Source organism: Echinops telfairi, unplaced genomic scaffold (assembly GCF_000313985.2).
Source record: "Echinops telfairi isolate 266 unplaced genomic scaffold, ASM31398v2 ScPeMD7_3533;HRSCAF=4204_0, whole genome shotgun sequence".
Lineage (NCBI taxonomy): Eukaryota > Metazoa > Chordata > Mammalia > Afrosoricida > Tenrecidae > Echinops > Echinops telfairi.
This window is the reverse complement of record NW_022107431.1, coordinates 67127598-67152931: the sequence shown is the minus strand read 5'-3', so window position 1 is coordinate 67152931 and position 25334 is coordinate 67127598. Positions and strand designations below refer to the sequence as shown.

Below are 25334 nucleotides of genomic sequence, written 5' to 3'. Positions count from 1 at the left end.
AAAAAAAAATCCTAGCAGGTATCAAAAGCTGTGGGGTTTGGTTTGCTTTGGTTTGCCTTATGCTATGAGAATAGAAATTCTCATATTTACAACAGTAGAGGCATAATCAGTCTCTGTAGCATCAAGAAGTCCGAGTGGAGGAATGGTTAGGTGCTGGGCTGTTAACTGAAAGCTTTAGAACCCACCCACAGCTCCATGGGAGGAAAGACTTGGCATTCTGTCTTGTAAGGATTTGGGCCGAGGCAAAGCTGGTGGGCAGTGCTCCACTGTTGTACAGGGTCTTCCTGAGTTGGAATCCACTTGACAGCACCTAACATCTACCCATCAGCTTCAACACTAATAGAATGGAGTACAAGGGGCTTAAAATCATTCATGGACTGAATTATACATGTAGAAGTTGTGGAGTTGGAGAATGTTTTGTTTTGTATATTTTTGCCACAATTGGGGGAAAAAATAATTACATGAATAACAATGAGTACAAGGAAGAAGAAAATGTTCTAGAATTGAATGTGATGATAATTGTACAATTCTTCATGATGTGATTGAATTATTGAATTGTATGACATGTGGATAAAGTGCTAATAAAACTTTTTAAAAAATTAATGAAAATTTTCCGTTTTCTTTTCATCCCCTTTTCTATGAACTTTTTGAAGCCTCCTCGTAATGGTAATCTTCTTTTAAAATTATTGAGATAGTTGTTACATTCTAAAAGTCACTTATTTGAAGTTTACAATTCAGTGATTTGTACCAAATTTACCAAGTTGGGTCATCTTCACCAGGAACCAGTCACTGAATGTTTTCTTGATGAAAACTGTTTTTTGAACTGATTTGTTAGGATTTTTATTACTATCAGCTCAAGGTAACAACGGATAACACGTTGTGTCTGTATATTTTCCTTTTCTGTACATTTTACAGAAATTGAGCCGTACAATATGTGTCATAATGTGTATCTTACTACTCTTTAAGTAGCATAATATTTTTGAGATTCATCCATGCTGTAGCTTGTATCACTACCTGTATACCATTTATACTGAATAACACACAATCGTATAAATACATTTTATCTATCCTTTGCCATAAAACTCTCACTAACTCACTGTCTTCAAGTAGATGCTGACTAGTCAGCCTTTTTTATCTGAAATTTTATGTGTTCTGTTTTATCCCTTACCCTTATTTACTGAAGTATTCTAAAGTCATTTCTAATATCTTACAGTATTAAATACTATATTTTTCTGCTTTTTATCTTGATTTTTATAAAGTACCTCTTCTCATTCATCTTAAAATTTTAATTTGTTCTCCACATTTTAAAGCGTGCTTACTGTGTTTATGAGTGGATGAGTCTTTTTTGTTTTGTGATTTCCGGTTATACTTGAAAGAAGATGGTGTCCAAACTTCAGAAGTTTGAGAGTAGAGACTAGTGTGCATTCTATCATCTTGTCATTGTATTAAAATGTTGTACATTCTCATCTTACATACTGATGATTTCTAAAGTTTTTTGGGTAACTCCAGTACTCAGATATGTTGGCTTGTCTATTTGTTTCTCCTTTTCATGTTTTTTTAAACAGGTTGTTGGAAGAGGAGCCTTTGGAGTAGTCTGCAAAGCAAGATGGAGAGCAAAAGATGTTGCTATTAAGCAAATAGAGAGTGAATCTGAGAGGAAAGCTTTTATTGTAGAGGTAAGATGATGTGCTGTTTTTCCTAAATTACTCTGCAAGTTTAATATTTTTAAAAAGAGTTTTTCTGTGATCATTCATTTGTATACTTGAATATCAACTATCTGGTTGAACCAAAAGTGATACCATTGGAACATTTTCTGGTTCACACCCTTAATTCTGATTGAAAATGAGGAAAAAGACTTAAGCAAACAAGCAAGTTCATCCCTGAATTAAAATGAAATTTCATCCATGTAATAATTCAGACTTGCTTCAGGGCCCAGAATTTTCATTTTAAAATAGAAAATAAATGGCATGCTCTCATTTTCTAGATTTTAGAAGGGAGATTTTATGCATTCATTTTTAATGGAAAATTATTATTATTCCAGCTGAGATTATTTTAAGAAAACTATTCTCTTTCCCATTTGATGATGAAGGGAAATTCAGTAACCATATTGTATTAACAGATCTATTCCTTATCATGCTGACTTCGATTTTTTTTAATGGATTTGGATCAATGGATACGTGACCTTAACCCTATAAACCTTTGAATTTATATCTATGCTTTCATTTAATAATAATTTCAAAATATTTTAATGACTTTTAAATGTATAACATGGAGGAATGAGAACTTATGAATGATATGATCAAGTGAATTTCTAATTGCCTGGATGAGCTGAGAAATAATTCGTCAGTGGCTCACTGTTACCGTGAAGAAAGATGATGTCTTACTAGCGTGCTCTAGAGTCTGGTCTCTGTCCTATCTTGTCTGGTGTTTTGTTTATGATTTAGATAAAGTCATTCATCATATACTGTTGTATTGACAGTTTCACTAAGCTCAGTAAAATAGTGTTAAATGTTGGAATCAAGAGTCAAACAATCATAATAGCTTGGAAAACAATTTTTAATTAAGGTTATACATCTGTCTAATTTAAAGAGGCAAATGTTTTTCCAAGGCTTCTCGCCCCCCAAATTTCAGTAGCGCTGTCAAGTGAGCGTTGGACTGCTAACAACAGGTTGGCAGTTTAAACCTACCAGCCGCCCTGTGAGTGGAAGATGCTGGATCATTGTGTTAGTCTGGGTAGACTAGAGAAACAAATCCATGGACTCACATATGTGTCTAAGAAAGAGATTTATATACAAGAGCAATTGAACATTGAGAAAACATCCCAACCCAGTCCAGACCAAGACCATAAGTCTGATATTAGCCCATATGTCTGACACCAATCCATAAAGTCCTTTTCAGACTCACGAAACACATGCAATGACGGCAAATGCAGAACAATCACAGGCCAGTAGCTGCAAAGTCAGTGGTGGCAGAAGCATCTCAGCGCTGGCAGGGTCTCCACGTGGCCATTCCAGTTCCCAGGGCTGCATCAGAGTAGGTCCTTGTGGCATCTCCTCAGGGATGCGCTGCAGGAAGTCAGCCTTGTCAGTAGAGAGTCTCCAAGGGAATGAACTGAGAGAGATAGTGCCTCCTGCCTCCAAGAAGGATTTCCCAGGAATTCTCGGGAGAATGCCATGCCCACAGAAGTGTCATTGGCTATCGCCAGATTGACAGCTTAGAGTGCACCCCTACACTTTTAATCATTAAATTGACACTGGATTAGCTGAGTAGCACAATTATGTTGGATAAATTGTAATTTTAGTTTGATCATTCATTTTTTTAAATTATAGCATTGTATACATGTTCACAGCTGAGCCGTGGAATATGCTATGGTTGCAGCTCCTTTCTTATACAACTTTATGGTTTCCTTGAGTTAATTACTATCTTCTTTTTATTTGCTTTTGCTTCCTTTGTACAAGTTTATCCTCTTCACAGTATGTTCAACACATAAGTTACTTTGGTCTTCTTGGGGGGGTGGGGTATTGTTCTAGAACTTTCGGACTTGCACAAAATTGGATTCACAGCTCTGTAGGACTTTTGTACAGTGGTCTTGGGATCTTCATTCATCATGTTATAGGCATGCCCATCTCTCTTTTTTGTACCTTGTCCCTATTTTCCCGCATCTTCCTCATTCTTGGTTTTCTTCCTCATTTTGACAGAGTACATTATTAGGTAGCTTCTTGAAAACAGCTACTACATGATACTTCCCTGCCCCCATTTTTCAGATCTTGAATGTCTCTAAATGTCTTTATTATTTTAATTAATGGTTTGGCTTAGTATAGAGTTTTAGGTTAAAAATGCTTTTCCTTTAGAATTTTGAAAAGATTGTTTCATTTTTTTTCTTTTATTACAATTGTAAGGTATTGTTTTGATTCTTGATCTTTTGTATAAAATCTATTTTGTTGTTGTGTTATTTTGTTTTGTCTCTCTACAGACTGTTAAGATCCATTTTTTTGGCCCCAGCATTTTAAAGATTCATGAATAGTGTGTGCATTTATTGTCCATTCCGCCTGTTAATGTCCACCCTTTTGATGCTAGAAGATTTACTTGAAGTATTCTAGTTCTTGCTCTATTTTCCCTATTCATTATATTTTAGGAGTTAGATATTTGACTTTCTAGAATACTTGTATAATTTTCTTACCTTATTTTCCTCTTTTCAGTTTTGTTGTCTTTTTGCTTTAATTTCCAATGAGACTTTCTTATTTCAAATGAGTTTTACATGCCTGCTTTCCATTTTAAAGTCCTGTATTTTTAATTAAGAGCCCTAGTGGCATTGTGGATTATGTGTTGAGTTGCTACCAACAGGTTAGAGTTCAAAACCACCAACTCAAGCTCAAGTGATGTGGCGAGACAGGTCTCAAAGGAGCCTCAAGCTCTACTGACATGATCCATATGACCTGGCAACACACTAGCTCAGGCTAGGTAGTGCAACACAGTAGCTCAGGCAGCAAGCACAGCATGCTTGCTGGTCAGATCACCAGGGAGGAAGAGGATGCCAGCTGTCTTTGTTTACCTTAGTCGTCCTCCACTCAAGCTGTTAAACTCTGCCCACGTGTTCCTATTGGCCTAGTTGGTACAATAAACCTGTCACAATCTACTACGGTGTTTGAATTCCCCCCGCCCCCCTCCCCCACTGTCTATTTGGCTTCTTTCATATTAGAAACTTTCATCAAATGGTTTGTGATACTTTATACTCAGATTTAAAAGAGCTGATGCAAGGCATCTGTGTGTGTTCCTGTGTATGCACACATGCACCATCACTTGAGTAGTATGACTGGAATATTTAATTAGATAAGCCTCAATGTGTGTATTTTTCATTCTTGTCTCTTGGACCAACTGAATTCCCACTCTGCCTGGAATGCATGCATCTTTGTATTTTGAAAGCCAAATAGAATAAGGTAAATCCCAACATTCAGTACATAAACTTGGACTAATTTTGTCTGCTTTTATTTGTGGTCCCATCTACTCAATTGTGTTTGGAGATGTTTCCTCTGTTTTTTATTAGGGGGAGGCACCCCTTCAATAGTTTTTAGTGTTACCCATTCCAGAAACTGATTACTTGAATTCATAAGGGAGTTTCTGGGTCTAACTTTCGATTAATCTTTTCTATCTTTTAGTACAGTGGTTCTCAACCTGTGGGTCACGACCCCTTTGGGGGTTGAACGACCCTTTCACAGGGGTCGCCCGATTCATAACAGTAGCATAACTACAGTTAAGAAGTAGCAACGAAAATAAGGGGTCACCGCCGCATGAGGAACCTGTATCAAAGGGTTGTGACATTAGGACTGTTGAGAACCACTGTTTTAGTGGCTCATTTGCAGGGTTCCTGATACCACTTCCACATCCCAACCCTGTGGGAATTTTGTGACATACCCGATTGCTTCTCAGTTCCCTCACTGCCAGTTGAGGGTTTAGTCCTCTTCCTTTCGGTCTGTTGGGGCAGTTGCTATGTGCCATTTGCTTTCCCGCTTCCAAAAAGTATAGTTTTGTATACTTATTTCGCATTCTCTTCACCCTTCTGAGCTTCTTCATTTAAGCATTGCTTTGTCTTTTCAAAGGAGTTTTTGGAGAAAGCAAAAGTAAATGTTTGAAATCAATCTTTCATCAGAAGCTCAGTTGTGAATGTTAACAGTACAATGAAATGTAATGGTAGTGCTAATTTTTCTTTTAGATCTCAAAATCTACAAATGTTAGCTTTACAGAGAAACAGTTTTCTACAGGAAAATTTAGAAATCTTGGAGGACTTGAGCTCTAGTGGCACATTGGTTAGAGCACTTGCCTGAAAAGTCAGTGTCTCAAACCCACCAGCGGCCCCTAAATGAGAAGCTCGGTGACATCTCTGGGACGGTTTCTTGATAGTTTGTCTCTCTGCTTTGTGCGACTCTGCTCACCCTGCCTTATTCATGTTTCTGGTTCCGTAAAGATTCACTGCTCATAAACCCTCGTGAGCAGTTCTGCACTGCATGATTGTTATGACTTGGAATCTACTCCAAGGTAACGGGTTTGGTTTGAGTTTAGTGAACATCAGTGTAATGTACCTTAGAAAGAAAGACAAGGTAGTGACGGGAGAAAAGAGTGAGAAGCAGTTATGGGGAATACATTAGTTAGAGGCTCACGATCTAGAATATTCGGAGTAAGTACAACCAAAGCCCTCACTGACTACAGTATGACACTTGGATTAAAAAAATTAAAACAGAGAATAGGGAGAGCGCTAAGAGACTAGAGATAATGGCAGGCATTCAGGTGAGAGTCACTAAGGCAGTAGCAAGGGAGTGGGGTGGCGGGAATAAATTCTGGCTGTGGGAAGAGCCAAAGTGTGCAGGAAGAAAATAGATTTTAAATCTCACATCATGAAGTTCATATCCTGCCCAGACCAATTCCTAGATGTAAGATGGCTAATAGCTCACTTGACTCTGAGCCTCTGTTCATTTACCTTTAAAGTAAAAATAATATACCTACCTTGCAAACTTGTGAGTATGTTATTGTATCTGTAAAGTACCTGCAAAGGAGCCATGGTGGTGTAACGGTTACCTGAGCTGCTGTCCGCAAGGTTTACAGTTTGAAACACCAGCCACTCTATGGGAGGAAGGCAGGGCTTACTACTCCTGTAAACAGTATCAGAAACCCACAGGGGCAATGTTTACCCTGCTGTATAGGGTTGCTATGAGTGGGCATCAAATTGATGGCAGTCAGTTTAGAGTTAGTTATAAAGTACCTGCAAGGGCCTGGCCCCTAAGGCACCTCTATTTAGCCAGTTGTGACTCTGATGATGACAACTATGATAATTGAGATAACCCAGCTCGGTGACATCTCTGGGACGGTTTCTTGATAGTTTGTCTCTCTGCTTTGTGCGATTCTGCTCACCCTGCCTTATTCATGTTTCTGGTTCCAGCACTTTGCACATTATTTGTCTCCGTGTCTGTCCTCCCCAGCCTGGAGAGCAGAGGGTCTCTGCCGTTCATCTGGGTAGTCCGGTGCCTACCACCACAGTGTCTGTTATTTGCTAGACAGTAAATGTTGGGTGATTAAACTGAGATTTTAATGATTCTGTGACAACAGTTCCTCAAAAACTACCAGTTTTTCAGAGCAATCTTAATTTTGTTACAGCTTCGTCAGTTATCCCGTGTGAACCATCCTAATATTGTAAAGCTTTACGGAGCCTGCTTGAATCCAGTAAGTGTCCCTTTTCTTATTGACAGCCTTCTAAAAGAGGACGTGGAAGATTCACTACAGTAGCTATCTAGATTCACTACATTAGGTATGTCTGAAGCAGCCAGTTGCACCAATAGTTATTTGTTTCTAGTTTGTTTGTTTTTAACAAGACTGTATGTGGGAGGAGGTGTCCTATCAAGTATGTCCATATGTCTGAGGTGCTCTTAGCCAGTAATCTTCTCTTTTTCAGAGATTTCTGTTATCCTGTGATGGTACCTACTTAATAGCACTAGAGAATGTCCCCTGCAAGGGTGCTCCAAATGTTTTAAAATTCCATTATCTTTTTGTTCCATTTTCCCACAAACTTTTTGAAACCCCCTCATGTATTTCCACTCTTAGATCATAGATTTTTTCCCTCTAGTGCCATTCTTATAACCCCAAACCAAACTGACTGCTCTTGAGTTGATGCTGATTCATAGGGACGCTACAGGGCAGAGTAGAACTGCCCCTGTGATAGGCGCTAAATAAGGAGCTCTGTGATTTCGTGTTGGCCTGTGATCCACATCGTCGCAGTGGAGACCACCAGCCCCTCTGAGGGAAACATTTGGGCTTTCTACTCCAGTAAGCTGTTAGTTTCCTAAACCCACTGGGTGGGCCACTATGAAGCAACATGGGTTCGATGGCAGTGAGAGGGAGTACAGGGGCTAAAGAGAAGCGGGGGCGGGGGGTGGTGGTGGTGTTGGTGTTTTGTGTGTGTGTGTGTGTGTGTGTGTTTTGTTTTGTTTTTCATGCATCCATAAAATCAGGGAGCTAAATGGAATTATCTCTAAAATTCCTTAAGATGTTGTAGTGCCGTGGTTAATTCTGGCAAACCTTTCCTTTAGGTATGTCTTGTGATGGAGTATGCTGAAGGAGGCTCTTTATATAATGGTGAGTGTCATTATACCTGTCTTTCTAGTCAGTTACAATAATGGAAAAGCTTTTAATATAAATTGCACTAAGTCTCTTCACAATTTATCATCAGTGTACTAGAGAAGATAATTTTGTAAAATCTGCTCAAGATAAAAACGGATAGCCTAAGATATTACAACATCAGTATGTGAACTTTAGAAATCTATAAATTTTAAAGTTGGTTAGGTTTTTCATTTAAGTAAAGTAAAATCTTCTTTTTGGTTGGATTTTAAAATATGAGGGGTCTTCAAAAAGTTGGTGGAAAAGTGGAATGAAAAAAGAATAGAAAATCTTCACCACCCTCCCGAAGCCACTTAGTATGTTCAGGCTGGTACTTTGTGTTTGCTTTTGCCCTCTTTCACTTTGCGTCTTGTCATTTTTAAACTTTTATCATATACCATTTAATTCTGTTTCATTTTCCTTTCAAAATAAATCCCGAACACTCCATAGAGCATTTCATCTTAACAGCGAAAGAAAGCTCTTCATATCATTTGTTAACTATTCATAGAACAAAACTCACTCAGTTCCCTAAGAACAGCAGCTACCTAGGTCAGTGTACTGCCTCTTCTAACACCTGTCAGAGAGATTTGTTTTGAACTGCCCAGGTATTCTATTCTTGCTACTGGGCACCTTGTTCTTTCTTCTTTTTAGGGTATCTTGGTTCTTCATTTCATTCTGTGGTTGAACTATTTCTACATTTTAGTTATTACATAATGGTAAACTTCTTGAAAGAAATTGTTTCCACCTATACTATTTCTCTATCCTTATCTAGTGGTATGCTACCAGATTGCTTATATTTATGTTACTGTGTAAAAAAGACTGTATCCATTTGAAAGAGTGTAGTAATACATATTACTTTTACTTGAATAGCTGAGTCACATTTAATGGGAACACTCTTAAATGTTAGACATGTGCAGAGCAGTTATACATACTTGATTGACCACTTGAGGGATCAAGCTTGTAAATGTTTCAATCTTTTTTTTTTTTTAATCTAGAAAAGAATTTAAAGCAGGACTGATGAAAACATGTGTAGAAAACCCAGTTGTGTTTGGAAGGTGCTTGCAGTCCACCTAGTGTCGTGTGTTATACGCAATAAAGTTCTTTTTAGTTTGTGGCTTTCTTTTGCAGTGCTGCATGGGGCTGAACCATTGCCATATTACACGGCTGCGCACGCAATGAGTTGGTGTTTACAGTGTTCCCAAGGAGTGGCTTACCTTCACAGCATGCAACCCAAAGCTCTAATTCACAGGGACCTGAAACCGCCAAAGTAAGTTCTAATACTGTGACCTCACCCGCCACTCTCCATTTCAAACCATTTGTTAAGCATAAGTTCCTCTTTAATCTACTCCTTTAGCTGGCACCAGTGGTTTGTTTTTTCTCGCTCAACTTCAACATACAGGAATGAGGGATTTAACTAAGTTGAGTGGAACCCTTTGGCCTAGTGGTTATGAATTGGGCTGCTTATTGTAGTCAGCAGTTCACAACCATCAGCCACTCTGTGGGAGAAAGATAAGACTTGTACTCCCATAGAGCTGCCGTCTTGAAACCTCACAGGGGTAGTCCTGCTTTACGCTAGGGCAGTAGTTCTCAGCCTCCCTCGGGTCACGACCCTTTCATACAGGTCCTCATGTGGTGGTGACCCCCAACCATAACATCATTTTCATTGTTACTTCATTACTGCAGTTTTGCTACTGTTATGAATTGGGCGACCCCTGTGAAAGGGTCGGGCAACCCCCAAAGGGATCACGACCCACAAGTTGCAAACCGCTGCCCTATAGGGTCTCTGAGAGTTGGAATCAACTTTGCGGCAGTGAGTTTGGTTTTGAGTTTTATATTTTAAAATGTTATCCTTAGTGGTGTTTTTATTTGTGGTGACTCTTTCATGTAATTCTAGAATCAGCCCAGAGATTTCCGTGTGTGCCTGCAGTAGACAGTACTGATTGCCTCTAGGCTCTTTGCTCTTCAAGAGCAAGGACAAGTCTGGCTTGCTCCATGCTGTATTTCCCAGTAGGCAGCGCAGTGTTCCTGTAGAGGAGGCAGTCTCCAGAAATGTGCAGCATGGTTATTACTGGTTCTTTCAGAGCATGGAAAAAAGATGTGCCTTCGGTACCTAGATAGAAATAAAAATCATCTGGATTGCTCCATTGTGGAAATGCTGGTACTTTGAGAAACTTCAGCAATCTCTTTTTTAAATACTTTTAAAAGCTAAAGCTTTCATCTGTTTGTTTGTATTTGTATTGGCACCAAGTTTAAGGGAATGTGATACTTCCTGCCTCGTCTCCCTTTTTTCTTCTCTATCCCCCATGACAGATGAAAACTGTTAGCCCCTACCTATTTTCTCCCCAACACCATACCAGTGCGTAGACCATACCGGGTGTCCCTCAGCAAACCAGTCTTCTGTATACTCTCAGGTGATGCCATTGTCCTCATACTGGTTGAAAGCACTAGAGCAGCAGTTCTCAACCTGTGGGTTGCAGCCCCTTTGGGGGTCGAACGACCCTTTCACAGGGGTCACCCAATTCATAACAGTCGCAAAATGACAGTGATGAAGTAGCAACGAAAATGATTTTATGGTTGGGGGTCACCACCACATGAGGAACCGCATGAAAGGGTCGTGGCATGAGGAAGGCTGAGAACCACTGCACTAGAGCATCCCTTCTGGGGAAAACATGTCGCTCTGCGGTCCAATGGGACACTTCTGTGTATGTGCCAATTCATGAACAAAAGCACTATTCTTGGAAGTGGACTTCATTTCTTTTCCCAGGTGTGAAAGACTCCTGTTTCTATAGGTCCTGGTAAAATTATATTTGAGCTTCAGATTCATGGCACTTTGGTATTTTAACCTGATTCCTGAGACTGGTGTCTAGCTGCCTGCCTTGGTTATTAAAGAAAACAATCACTTAGCATTTCCCCCCCGGGTTATGGATATTCTTTCTTTCATTCTCTCCCGCTCCCTCTCTCCCTTCCCCACCCTCCTCTCTCCTCTTCCCTCCCTTCCTCCTCTCCCCCTATGCTAACTGCTTATGAAAACAGTACATGTAGGATCACTGCTCACAGAAAGAAGTCACTTCCATTTTCTGACAACTCCACTTTATATTCTGTGTATTGAGCAGGTTAAGCAACTACCAATATTTTCCATGCTACTTTGCCCCATAAATGGAAGCTTTTTCACTTTCCTTAAGCAACCTAAACTAGATAGATCAGATACGGCCTATGAAATCATCTTTTCAGGTAGAAACTCTCCTTTTACTAGTAAATACCATTAATGTCTTCACAAGAGCTCTGATCAGTATCTGATCTGTATCAGATTGTTATATGAGCTCTGGTTTGTATCTGATCTGTATCATGTTATTCATCCTTCAACTATAGGGATGCTCCTGTACCCAGACCCATGGCACCCTGTTGGTACAGTGGGTTATGCATGGGATTGCTCACCATAGCATCAGTTTTTCAAACTCACTAGCTGCCCTTGGGGGAAAGAGGAGTCTGTGTACATACAGATTTACAACCTCTAAACCCCAAAGAAGCAGTTTCTCTCTTATCTGTAGGGTTGCTCTGGGTGGGTACGCACTCAGTGGCAATGGACTTTAGTGGGTGTGGTTGAACTCACACTGTTGTTTCATGAGCATTGGGAGGGGACGGCCACGTATTGTTGCCTGTAGATTTACAGTTGATTTTTCAGAAAGATACTTTGTCCTGTCTGTGCTTTCATATGTGTGTATATAAAGGCACATACGTAACATCTTACTGTCCTTGGAAAACCTCTGGATTCTTTGGTCAGGGAGATTGCCTCCGAATGCCATACAAAGAAGGCGAATGATGATTTCATGAGGGGTTTTCTATGATATCTAGTTGTGCTTCTACTCTCACATCATTTCTCTTTTGAAAATCCTTTGACCTGTATTTCAGAATAAGACTAAGGATTCTTAGTCTTAGCTTTGTTAAAGGAAGGCTGCGAAGATAATGTAGGTTCACATTCCAGTGGGTCTTGAATGTCCTGCTGAAGGCTGGTGAACGATGGAAGCCTGTGAACAGAGGGGTGCTAGTGGAAAGGTCATGCTGCCGAAGAATGAGAGTGGGGTCTTCAACATGCCCGCAAGTAGCAAGAAAACGGCCTACAGAGCTTTACAATGGCCTTGGTTAAGTATAGCAAGAGCTTGAACAACAACAGTGTTTTGGTGAAGCCTGTGCAGGGATATAGAAGTGGTTTTTAGCATTCTTTCCACTTGAATTACTGTGAGTATTTTTGGCAGTCTAGAGATGTGGGCAGTAGTTTATCTGGGCTATTTTCGTCACATTAGACTGAAAGAGAACTAATTTCCTAAATAATCTCTATAGTGAGAGTTTAAGTACAAAATTACATACAAAGAGTTTATAAAATTTATAATGAAAAATCCTCATACACTATTGTTTTTTCTTTTGTGTTGGTTTATCCCCCCTTTAATTTCTTTCATTAAATTAGCCTTTATTCTTTTTAAAGAACTTTATGTTCATGATTAAAATAGGCATACTGTAGAAAAAGGCACATAGTAAGCAAAATTTTCTTGCCTCACAATTTTACTCCTGAAAGGTAATTCTATATAAGCATATACTACACATGTTACTTTTTCTGTTTATATAGCTATTTTATCTGTATGAGCAGATACCTCTTTATTTTTAATGGATGAATAATATTTCTTTGTTGCTTCCTAATAAGTAAAGAGAATACTTGAAATAGAAACTATTCTTGGCATTATGAGCAATCATAGACTTTGCAGACTTGGTTTGTAGCTGTTCTTAGAAAATATAACGCCACTGAGTCATTTGACATTTTGAGGTTCTATAATTTTTAATGCCCTAAAATGGTGCTGCTTAAGCTTTCCCACCTCTCAGAACAGTGTTATATAACCCCAGTAGATCTGAGAAGAGAGTTATAAGAATTGTTTTATAATTTTATGAACTGTGCAGTTTGTGTTAAAATGTTCATTTAGGAAATAAATTGTGGTGATATTAACACAACCTGAATACACTTAGTGCCCCTGAATTGTACACTCAAGAATGGCTATTGTATGTATTTTATATTAATAAAGCTAAGAAATGTGTACTATGATTTAAAGTATTTACAGCTAAATAAGATCCAGGACTTCTTAGGCACGCGCTCGGCCACTTATCCCAATCTAGTTGGATACTGGCAAGGTTTCTTAATCCAACTTGAAAAGCACCGCAAAGGTAAAGCCATAACCTTCTAACATGTGCTCATAAAGATTTTATGGAAATGTGGCCTTTGGATCTCTGGGCACATGATAGCAGGAGTTTCAGAATTCTTAACAATATGGCAGAGTAGTTAAACTGAGAAAGCGTCCCACAGTGCCCCAAAGTGCTACAAGTTGTAGCAGACCCCCTTTTACATGCACAGGTGATGTTACAAGAAAGTAAAGGGACTCATCAGAGCAAAGGTGGAGTGACGTGAACTCTGAGTAGGGATCTAGCATGGAAGCCAAGGGCTCAGCTGGGAGCCTCTCTACCAAACCGATTCCAAGAAGGATAGCCCGGGTTCTAATGACTTCTGTGTAGCTGGAGACAGGTCCCATGTTTTCTTCAAGGTAAGACAGCAGAGCTGAGACCTCTGCATGAAACCAGGGCCTTTGGAGAGGAGACAACTAAAAGGTGGACTTGGAATAAGAATCTACTATCTGACTCAGCAAACTTAAATCCTCCCCTGGGAGTCGCCCCTCCTCCTACTATAGGTTTCAACTTGCCATATATTCTGCTAGGAAAACCTGGATCTGGGCAACTTACAAGGGCTCAAAAATAAATAAAGACATTTTGAAGCAAAACCTGAACATAATTTTTCCTCCATTGAAGGCCTTTTTAAAGGTCTGCTTTGGGTGAAAAGAAAATGATTACAGAAGGCCAGTCCAAGACTCAAGAAGGAAAGGTAGGGGGTGGGAGAGCAATAAATATATGTGATAAACTGCAAACAAACATTGACTATATGAAACAGGAAGAAGCCTTGGTGGTGCACGGGTTAAGTTGCTTGGATGCTAACCAAAAGGTCAGTGATTTACACTCACCAGCCAGTCCACGTAAGAAGGATATGACAGTTTGCTTCTAAAGCTAGCCTTGGGAACCCTATGGGGCAGCTCTACGTTGTGCTACAGAATCACCATAAGTTAGAATCAGCTTGATGGCAGTGGGTTGTTGGGATATACAAAATAATAATGTATTTTTGCATAGAAGGAGCCCTCGTGGTGCTGTGGGTTATGCTTTAGGCTGCTGACCACAGGGTCAGCAGTTCTAAACCACCAGAGAGAGGTGTCATCAGGAGAGATGATGGTGGTAGAGATGGAAACATCAAAATGAGAATCTAGCGGTGCTTCTACAAGGGCTACGCTAAGGTCAGTTACTTTGGGCTGTTGTCCCCTGAATGGTTATTGTATTGACTTACTTCATAGAAGTTAAAATGGTAATGTTTTACTTAACCCTTTCTATTTCCACAAATGTTTCATTTTGTTATTAGAGAATTAAATATTTTGTAACCCGTTGTCCATGTTCTATTTTTTTTAACAGCTTGTTGCTGGTCGCAGGGGGGACGGTTCTAAAAATCTGTGATTTTGGTACTGCCTGTGACATTCAGACACACATGACCAATAATAAGGGAAGTGCTGCCTGGATGGCACCTGAAGTTTTTGAAGGTAAATGACACGAGCATGATGTGATTGATAATTACCCCATTCCTGTGGTTTTCTCTCTCTGTAATCCATAATTCAAGGGGGATTCAAAAAATTCTGGAATGTAGAGGAGCTACACAGAAGAGACAGTGAGTGCATCCAGGGGGCAGTTTAGCACTGACAAAATACACAACACCCCAGTTCTTTAATCCTTCCTCCCTACACTATTGTGATCTCAATCCAATTTCGCAGTTCCCGCTAGACCCTTATACAGACAGTGGCACAGGCGAGAGATTTCAATGTACAGAATTCAGAAAAGACAAACCCCTTCAGGAATAGTACTGGGAGCAACGATTCCAGGAGGATATGGGGAAGGGGGAATGGATAGCAATGACAATGGAATAACCCCTCTCAGGGGAAGAATACCGAGATAGTAGGTGAAGGGATAGAATGGCCGATGTACAATAGGTAGAAATAATAATAACAATACGTAATAAGGGTTTGTGGGGATGGCAGAGTCAGGGAGGGAGGGGGGGAAAAGCTGATATCAAAGGGCTCAAGAAGAAAGATAATGTTTAGAAATTGTTGATGCCAATAATGCTACATATCCACTTGAGATAATGGATGTATAGCTTGTTATATATTACAACCCCAATAAAATTATATTTTTTAAAAGTTTTAAGATATGTTTGTTTTTGCTGTTAGTTGCCCTCAAATTGATTTTGACTTGTGCAGTAAAACTGCGCTGTAGGGTTTTGAAGACTGTGACCTTTGGAGAACAGATCGCCAGGCCTTTGTTCAGAAACACCTCTGGTTGAGTTCAGGTTACCAACATTTTAGCCAGTTGTTGAGCGTTTACCCATTTGCACTACCCTAAGGAAATATTAAATAAACATTCCTTTTGATTTTAAAGCTTAAGGCAAGATTTAAGTTGTCATGTACCTTCCATAATAGTTCATGTTTGTACTTTTGTATCATTTCCTAGAAGTAGAAAATGAACAGTATTGAAGTTTAAATTAGCATACCTGAGGGGAGAGTACAAACATTTCCTTAGAAATGTGATACTCAGAACTACAAATTTAAGGCAAGCTTATGTTTACCTTCTTTTTTGTGTGCTTGAATAGATTTTAATTAAATGATATTGTGGTGATGTTAAAGCCTATTATGGTGCATTTTTACTCTTACCTTGATCTGTCTATTTAAAACATGAGTCTCGTCTTTTTATTCCTCCTTTGAAGACAACTTCTCTTTCACTGCAGCTCATAGATGAATAAAGACCCTGAGTATTCCAGAACTTACACACCCATCTCTTTTTCTTTCCAAGCGCTTTCATTAGGAGCTTATCTAGACTTCCCACCATCCTGTAGTTCAGTCGTATCAAGCAGTGTGGTACAAACTGCTACCCCAATCAGCTTCCAAATAGTTTCTTCCAGCACACTAAACTGTGTGATCTTGAGGTGTCAGTGGGATCAGGTATCAGGCATCAAAAAAATCATATCAATGTGAACAAGGGGGAGCACGGAGTGGAGACCCAAAGTCCATCTGTAATAATCGGACATCCCCTTGCAGAAGGGTCTCAGAGAAATGACGACCCAGTCAGGGTACAGTATTAGCACCAATAAAACATACAACTTTCCTCTAGTTCTTTAATACCCCCCCCCACCTCCGCCAACTATCAAGATTCCAATTCCACCGTACAAATCCGGCTAGACCAGAGCATGTACACAGTACAGATAAAAGAGCTGGAAACACAGGGAATCCAGGACAGATAAACCCCTCAGGACCAATAATGAGAGTAGCGATACCAGGAGGGTAAGTAGAAGGTGGGGGGAGATAAGGGGAACCAATCACAATGATCTACATATAACCCCCTCCCAGGTGGACAGACAACAGAAAAGTGGGTGAAGGGAGACATTGGTCGCTGTAAGACATGAAAACATAATAATTTATAAATTTTCAAGGGTTCATGAGACGAGGGAGGGAACGAAAAAATGAGCTGATAGCAGCGACTCAAGTAGAAAGGGAGTGCTTTGAGAGTGATGATGGCCAACATATGTACAAATGTGCCTGACACAGTGGATGGTTGTGTGGATTGTGATGAGTTGTACGAGCCCCCAATAAGATGATTTATATATAGAGAGAAATGTTCTCTCTATATATATATTCTTCCTTTCAATATCAGCTCCCCCTTACCACACCACCATCATCACCGACATATCCCCCAGGAACCCTTATTGTCCTTATTCCAGTGGTTGTCTCTGTAGACTCACCTATCCTGGGTTTCATATACTGAAAAACAGACAAACACATAACAGTCAAGAAGGTTACCCACAATGACAAAATACAACAGAAAAATGCCAATGTGAAACACATATGCACAGAAAACATTTTTTTTTAAATCAAATGTATCAGAAAGGAGATCAAGTGACAAGATCTTAGCAGTTCACCTTCTTTGACTCTTCTGTATATTTCCCAAGTGCTTATGGAAGAGTCTATACATTTGATACTAGGTTTTTGTATAAAAATGTCAAATTATATTTTAAATTGAAAGACATTGAACTGAAAAGATTTTAATTTATGTGCTAGGAAGTATGACTCATAGGTCTTTAATAATTAGATTCAGGTTATGACTAATTTATTTTTGATGAATTTAAAGATTTTTAAATTTCTTTAGCGACCCCAGAAAAATTAATTATATTATGGAGCTAATTATTTGATTGGACACTATTTCCTTAAAATCCTACTAAAAGGTTGGACAAACAAATGTTAATTTATACAAAACTAAGTAATACACCCTACCTTCATGTGAATATACAGAGTACATTTTAATGTGTTCATTATTTAGATGCTTTCATGTGTAGTTTATTTTTATACAGAAATCTAGTATGAAATTTTTGGGCCACTGTTTCAGAACTTAAGTGAGATATGACAGGGTAAGACAAAGGTCAAGTTATTTTTTCATTTCTGAAAGGTTTCTCTGGTGGTTCCCATCAACAAAACCCACCCCCACGGCTCTGGAGTCCACCTGTCAGCACCCATGGAGGACAGAGTTGCACTGCCCGGGGTGTTTCCAACGCGGTGAATGTTTATGGAAGCAGACAGCCATGTCTTCTCACACTGTAGCTAGTGACTTCAAACTTCCGATCTTTAGTCACATGTCACCGGGACGCTTGAGGACACTTACAGACCAAATGATATTCTTTAACCTCATTGTGCTACTACTTTACCATGCACTGCATAATGCGTGCATATCACTATTTTAAAAAAAGTTCATTCATGTAATGGGTTTTTGTTGTTTCTTGTCATTCACCCATCAACTTTGAGCTCCTGAAAAGTTTGCTGCTTTAGTTTGCTTATTATGAATTCATCTGTCTTTCATTGTTGCAACTTATTTTTTTAATTTTAAATTATGAATATTATCTCATCAGCTATTAGGGGAGGGAAATCTTAGCACTAAATTAGAAATTTCCTCTTCAGGGATTAATTAAAGTAATGCAATGGCTGCATCAGGACAAATGAAAGAAGAAAGTTTTAGATTTAAAAGTTACACACAAAAAGTACAAGTGTTTTATGCTCTGCCCCAGAGGAAGGATCAGTCTAAAATAAATAGAAGGCCTGTGCTAGTTGATGAGAAGCTAGAAAAAAAGTGACTTTCTAAAGTGATTTTTTTGGGGAGGGGGATGCATTGTTGCTATTTAATGTGTTAGAAAATGCACACGAAGGTACTTAAGAGTAATCTCTCAACTCTTCTCAGAGAAGCTGCTGCTTTTTCTACCTCAAAAATGCCTATTTTGAGAATTTATGAAAACAGTTATTTCTATAAGGTATTTGAGGGGGAAAGTCTTAAAACTATACTTCCTTTTGTTTCGTTTTTTCCCCCCTAGGTAGCAATTACAGTGAAAAGTGTGACGTCTTCAGCTGGGGTATTATCCTCTGGGAAGTAATAACACGTCGGAAACCCTTTGATGAAATTGGTGGCCCTGCTTTCCGTATCATGTGGGCTGTTCACAATGGTTCGTGGAAAAGAAAAAAACATTCTTTATTGTATGATTTTTTTCCTAATTGAAAAACTGCTCTTGCTCCCTCCCACCAAGGAAAGTCATTCATTCCTGTGTTCAAATGGACCATGTTTGGGTAACCAGATATTTCCAGTTGACCTGTCTTTTCCTTTCCTCCACCCAGGGACCCTTGATCATTTAGGGGGTTATGTACTGGACTCCTAACCACAAGGTCGGCAGTTCGAAATCACTAGCTGATCTGCAAGAGAAAGATGAAGCTTTCTACTCCTGTAAAGATTTATAGTTTCAGAAACCTACAGGGGCAGTTCTGCTCTGTCCGATAGGGTTGCTGTGGGATTGACTCCGTGGCCGTCAGTTTGGTTTTCTTAAACAGGCGTGTGGCAAGGGTAATAAGTATGAGCCTGGCCTCTGTTGTACTCAGTCAGTGCTGGGATCTGAAGAGATGGTGCAGACTGTCTTGATTTTTAAAAGTTCAGCAGTATGTAAGCCAGTGCCAACTGAGCAGGGCAAGTTGGCTGGTCCTGACTGAAGATTATGTGGAAAGCATGAAAGCGTTATCTTGCACATGGTATAAAATAAATTTGGGTATTACGGCATTTCGATCTTGAGATTTAGGAAGCAAGGCTCTCACCCAGGAGAGAAAACCAAGAATAATAATACAAATTTTCACACACCACTCGTAAAGGCATAAAACAATATTCTTTGAGTATCCTGTTTTTTTATCATCTTCTCACTCATCCTTATGATTGCCTAATTTTACAGTCCTGGAAGCTGAAACGTGGAGAGGTTCAGTGACTTTCATAAGGTTACAATGTTGGTACCTTTTAGAACAGTGATTCAATTTTTATATCTTTCTGACTCTAGTGCTTGTAACACCCACAATTATGGAATATCTTATTATCTGATATTGTCCACCTAGGACAGTGGTGAACTATTTACTATCAGACGATGTTGTGCATTAACAACTTCACATCTGGTAGTCACAACTGACAAAGTGCTAGACAAAACTAACACTGGCTGTGATGGTTAATTAAGGTTCCACGTCTGGGCTGTGATGCTTAGTGATGTGGCAGTTATGCGTGATGTGATTTTGCAGCTGTGTAATGATAGAGTCATCCTCCATTTTCATAACGATTCCCTATTTTCAAATAATGTCGACTTTAACCTAAACATTTTGATAAGAGAGGGGAGTGGGTGTGTTTTTAAGTTAAATTGATGTATGAACACAATGGACTTGCGTCCTTACTGGTCTTTTTTAGACTTAGTGACAATAATCCGAAGCACATAGGCTCTTGGAGTGTTCCATCCTCCTGCTTAATCAAGTTATTTCACATTTGCTCTGGAAAAATAAACTTTCTGCTTAAGTTTACTGAACCTTCCTTACCTTTTCTGTTAACTTAATTTCTGTCACTTGATTATAATCATTCTGATTAATGCTATTTTTAAATACTGTTCCAGAAATGAGAAAAACAAATGTTTACCTAACTACTTACCGTATATACCCGTGTATAAACTGAGTTTTTCAGCACATTTTTAATGCAATATCTGTGGTAAAATTAGGTGCCTTGGCTGCTATTCTGGTCAGCTATAGACTCTGGAAGCAGCGTTATTGAAGACTGTTAGGATTTTTAGCAGTGTTTCGTACTACCTTTACTGTTACTTGAGAGGATGCTAGAGTACTGCCCCAGACAGATGACTTTCTCTTTCCCTTCCGTTAGTTATCAGTCAGTGATTCAATGTCGGTGAAATAAAGGATACAAGAACGAATTTATTTGAGTCAATGACAAAAATCTCATGAAATTTAGTTGAGACTATAGATAGAATTTTATTCATAATATAGCAGTGTTGGTAAATATGGAATGAAAGATTATTTTCCGTTTATAAAATGATTGACTCATAGAACCAAAAATGTGTCTCCCACAAAGGGTCATTTGGAGGTCAGAGTTGAACACATTTTAGATATGTGCAGGTAAGTCAGAAAGTATTGCTTCTAGGGCTCCAGACCGTACATGTGTGCCTTTATTCCAAGCAGAATGTACAGACCTGTCTCTGAGATCTGAGGATGGCTGTAGTCACGTTTTCTCAGTAATACCCTTATATTAGTCTCTTCATGGCCTTAACAACAACAACAAAAAAGGTGCTATGGAGAAAAAAATGGTTTTGAAGTTAGGTTTAGTATCACATTTTTATCAAAATGCAAGTGGACATCTTCCCACATTGAAGCTGTGCACCAGTTTATGGGAATGCTGCCCATAAAACATTTGTTTCTAGATGGATCAAGGATTTTACGGAATATCACGAGGACTTCACAGATATGCCAAGAGAAGGAAGACAGTCAGCCTCAACAAATGAAGAAAACTGACTGAAATCCAGAAGCTGGTGGAAGAAGACCCTAAGATTACCACTGATGTAATGGCTACTTTAGTTGGGATTTCACAGGGTTCGGCACTGTCAGCAGTAAGCAAACATCCTGACCTCAGCAAGCTTTCACTTGTGTTGTGTGAGAACCAGTGAATGCAAATTGCTGATCTTCCCATTACCCTTTCAAGCAAGGTTGAGGTTAATGAAGATGATTTTATGGAACAAAGTATAACTGGAGACAGGCTTTGAAATTGCAATTTGATGTAGAGAGTAAGGTCCAGTGAAAAGAGCGGCTTCTGGAGGGATCTGCCGAGCTGGTTAGATTCGAGGTAGAGCGTTCAGCTTAGAAGGCGATGGTGACTCTTTTTGGAATGCCACAGAGATTTTTCCTAAAACACACAGGATGATCACAGGGGCTGGTTAGGAAGATGTTGGAAGAAAATTGAGAAGTGTGTTGGTGAAAAAAAGACCAAGAAAGTCGCACCCAGAAATTTGTTTTCATCACAACAATGCACCTGCTTATTTGAGGGCAACAAAGACTGCCTTAAGAGAAATTCATTGGGAAACCTAACCCCACCCACCCTGCGGTGCCGATACTCATCCCTTTCGACTTCTGTTTGTGCCCCAGACTCCAAGAATACCTCGTAGCACAGGACGGAGCTGCTCAAGGATGCCAAAGTTGTGTGTTGGACATGATTTACATTGAAGAACACAGTTCTTCGGGGAAGGGTTAAGAGAGATGGAAACACGTTCTTCAGAATTGTGCATAATTAGATGGAGGATGTTAAGAAAAAGTAACTTCACATTTTGATGTTTTTGCTTAATAAAGGTTTCTGTGGTTTTGCAGCAGTACTTTTTGATTTAACCCTTGTAAAGATGAATTATTCAAATACAATTTGAAATGTTTGCAATGAATCTGAAAGCATGTTGCAGGTAAGGTTTCCCTAAGCCTTCATTTTGTTTTTCATAATAGGACATACTGAGTTCTTTCTGGACATTAAAAGAACACATGAAATAGTCTCTTAAGTTTCAATCTTACACATTCTAGAAACTAAACTTTTTAAAAAGTTTAGTTTCCTCTTTATGAAACTATACATAGATAATTATAATAGCCCAAAGAAGATTTTAAAAATATACCAAATTTTTATTATTCTAAAATGTAGATCTTAAACGATAAGCTCTATAAAATAAATACTGTTTTATACATTTACAGAAAAATATGTACCATTCTTAGGGTAAAAACACTCTTCTCTAATTTTCAATTGTAGGTACTAGACCACCACTGATCAAAAATTTGCCGAAGCCCATTGAGAGCCTGATGACTCGTTGTTGGTCTAAAGATCCTTCTCAACGCCCTTCTATGGAGGAAATTGTGAAAATAATGACTCACCTGATGCGGGTATAATCCTTCTTTTGAGGGGCTTTGGGTTTAGTGGAATTTGAGATAAATTGCTTTTAATGAGGTTTTAAAATATTGGACATTATTATAATTGTTTCTCCTATACTTTCCCAGTCAGAGTGGATAAGCATTGCTCATAATCAGAGAAGGCATTGTTATTTTGAAAAATGGGAAAATAATTCTTTATAGTAGGAAAGTGGCTAGACTAGGTTTCTGTCCTTATTTTTCATTCAAAATATTATTGGACCAGTATGTTTGTTTCTAGGGTTCTGCATTTATGACGTGAGAGAAGCTGAATTAGATGATCTCTAGAGCCTTTACAGGATTTACGTATCTTGTAATTTTGAGATACTGTTTATATAAATTTTGCATTTTCCGTAGTACAAACCTTCATCAAGCAGTCAGTCATTTATACAGAGCAGCAGAGAGGTTGTATTGCTAGACATATTAAGTGATTTTATGTTGTTTGGAAATACAGTCAATCCTTATGATTTGTGGGTTCTGTATGTGAATTCATCTATTTGCTAAAATTTACCTATAATTCCAAAATTAACTCTTCAAGGTATGCTTGAAGGGGAAACAGTGGGGTCTTGGCACAGATTCCAAGCTGTGGAACAAGATGATGCTCTGTCTTCTTGTTTCAGCGCTCACGCTGTCAACACATCTCCTTTCACAGTCACTTATGCCACCTTTTATCACCATTGTCCCTTAAATGACCCCAACTGTGTTGTTGAAGTGCTGGCGTAGTATTCCTTTCTGCAAGGAAGGCTGTTTTTGGCCTTATGGAGAAAATGTGTGTGTTAGCAGCATTATTCTGGTATTCAGTTAAAGATAATGACTCATTAATATATACTAAACAAGATGCCATTGGACAAAAACACACGTAAAAGGTCATGTGTAAATTGGTTGATGAAGATGTCGTGAGCAGCGACTGGCAGGTTTCCCCATCAGAGCAGTGATTTATTTATTCCTTCAGTCTTCAGAACCATGCTGCAGGCCACAAATACCATAAATAACAAAATCAATTCTGTGTTTTTCAGTGCACATTTCAGTTTGCTTTTAAAATGTTAAAAACCTTATTCTAGGATTTACAGCACTTTTAAAATTAGATGAAGCCTTTTGAAATAATTATCATAATTTCATTGTCTGGTAATTTATGATTATTTGAAATATTTTAGGCCTCTAGAGTTTGGGATACTAACAAAATCAGTTATGTGGGTTCCTTTAAGAAGTTCACATATTTTTGAAAGTGCCTGAATTTCCACATGATTTGCTAAGATTAAGCATCTTCCCTTTCCCTTAAGAATTAGCTTTCATATCTTAAGATATACTGTTATCATTTCTCAAGTGGCCAGAGATTTTGATTCTCTCTGTTAGAAATAGCGTAGGTAATTTTCGTGTACCATCTATACGTAGAACCCTAGGGCCTGAAGATAGAGTGGATGAGAATCCAGGTTAGCTATCTAATCAGATCACGCAAAACCTTGTGATATAAAAATTAATTTATAATCTATCCTCATATAGATTATAAAAAATATATACCCATACTTTGAAAGTTAGTTCTGATAATTATACAGTAACCAATCTCAGTTCTCAAATGAATCATCAGCATGACAAACTCCAGGCTATGCCATGCTATGAGAACATAAATGTGGTTCATGTAATTATGAGGAGTAATAGTTACTTAATTCCATGTTTCTCTAGAAAAAATATTTGCTGTTTTCTTCAAGATCATCTAGGCTCCATGTAAACTAAATGTTTAGGTAGGTACATGGCATTGGTCCCAGTTAAAATTCAAAAGTTAACATTTTTCTTATCTGTAAAATAAAAGGCTGCAAATTTAGTATATGCCTTTGGGAAAATAAAGCAACATCTTTGCTACAGCCCAGTTCCACAACAAGGATATAATTCAGATGTACTCCTCAGATTATTTTGACAGATTTTGATTTACATTAAAGAAAGATTTAATTGTGATATGTTTTCTTACATATAGTACTTTCCAGGAGCAGATGAGCCTCTGCAGTATCAGTATTCAGATGAAGGACAGAGCAACTCTGCCACCAGTACAGGTAAATGAATACATTGGAAAAGTGATACCTGATTTTTTTTTTTTTTGATGGGGAGGTCTCAGTTTGCATGAAATTATAATCAAGAAGCAATGAATGATGTCTCCATTTGCATTTTAATGCATTTCATAGGATTGAGTGCAGTGTTAATTTCCAGGTGTCATTCTTCATGAAGTTACCCAGATTCAAGTTATTAAAGACTTGCGTCCAAGTCATGAGATTCTTACATATTTATTTCTTAAAGGTTGGATATTGTATTTTGAAAACTATTCTTAATTTTTTAAAGCAGACAATCTGTATTTTAGTTAAAATGTCTTCAAATTTTTAAAAACCTGGAGTGTTGGTGGGATCTGTCTGTCTGTGATCCTCAAATGAAAGATAGTGGATAGGTTAGGAGACCTGCTTTCCGAAGGTCAAGGCCTTTGAACCCAGTTCTGCCCAGCATGGAAGGGTTACCTTGAGTCAGGGTGCAGTCCACAGCAACTAACAACAAATAGGATAGTGGAAAACAGTTTCTCAACATGTATAACATTTTTTAAAAAATTATTTTATTGGGAGCTCGTACAATTCTTTATCAAAATCCATACATACATACATTGTGTCAAGCACATATGTACATCTGTTGCCCTCATCATTCTCAAAACGTTTGCCTTCTACTTTAGCCCTTAATAACAGCTGCTCATTTTCCCCCTCCCTC

The 25334-nt window shown here is 38.6% G+C and overlaps 1 protein-coding gene across 2 annotated transcripts in view; it reads left to right on the top strand.

The window, feature by feature from the left end:
- MAP3K7 (mitogen-activated protein kinase kinase kinase 7) overlaps positions 1-25334 on the top strand; it is an 80843-nt gene that overhangs the window by 17188 nt on the left and 38321 nt on the right. For both annotated transcript variants that reach the window (XM_004710919.2, XM_004710918.2), the window contains exons 2-9: positions 1566-1676; positions 7147-7212; positions 8076-8121; positions 9271-9409; positions 14692-14816; positions 18677-18805; positions 22441-22571; positions 24565-24640. In XM_004710919.2, the coding sequence (XP_004710976.1) occupies positions 1566-1676; positions 7147-7212; positions 8076-8121; positions 9271-9409; positions 14692-14816; positions 18677-18805; positions 22441-22571; positions 24565-24640 (823 nt within the window). The remainder of the gene's footprint in view (positions 1-1565; positions 1677-7146; positions 7213-8075; positions 8122-9270; positions 9410-14691; positions 14817-18676; positions 18806-22440; positions 22572-24564; positions 24641-25334) is intronic.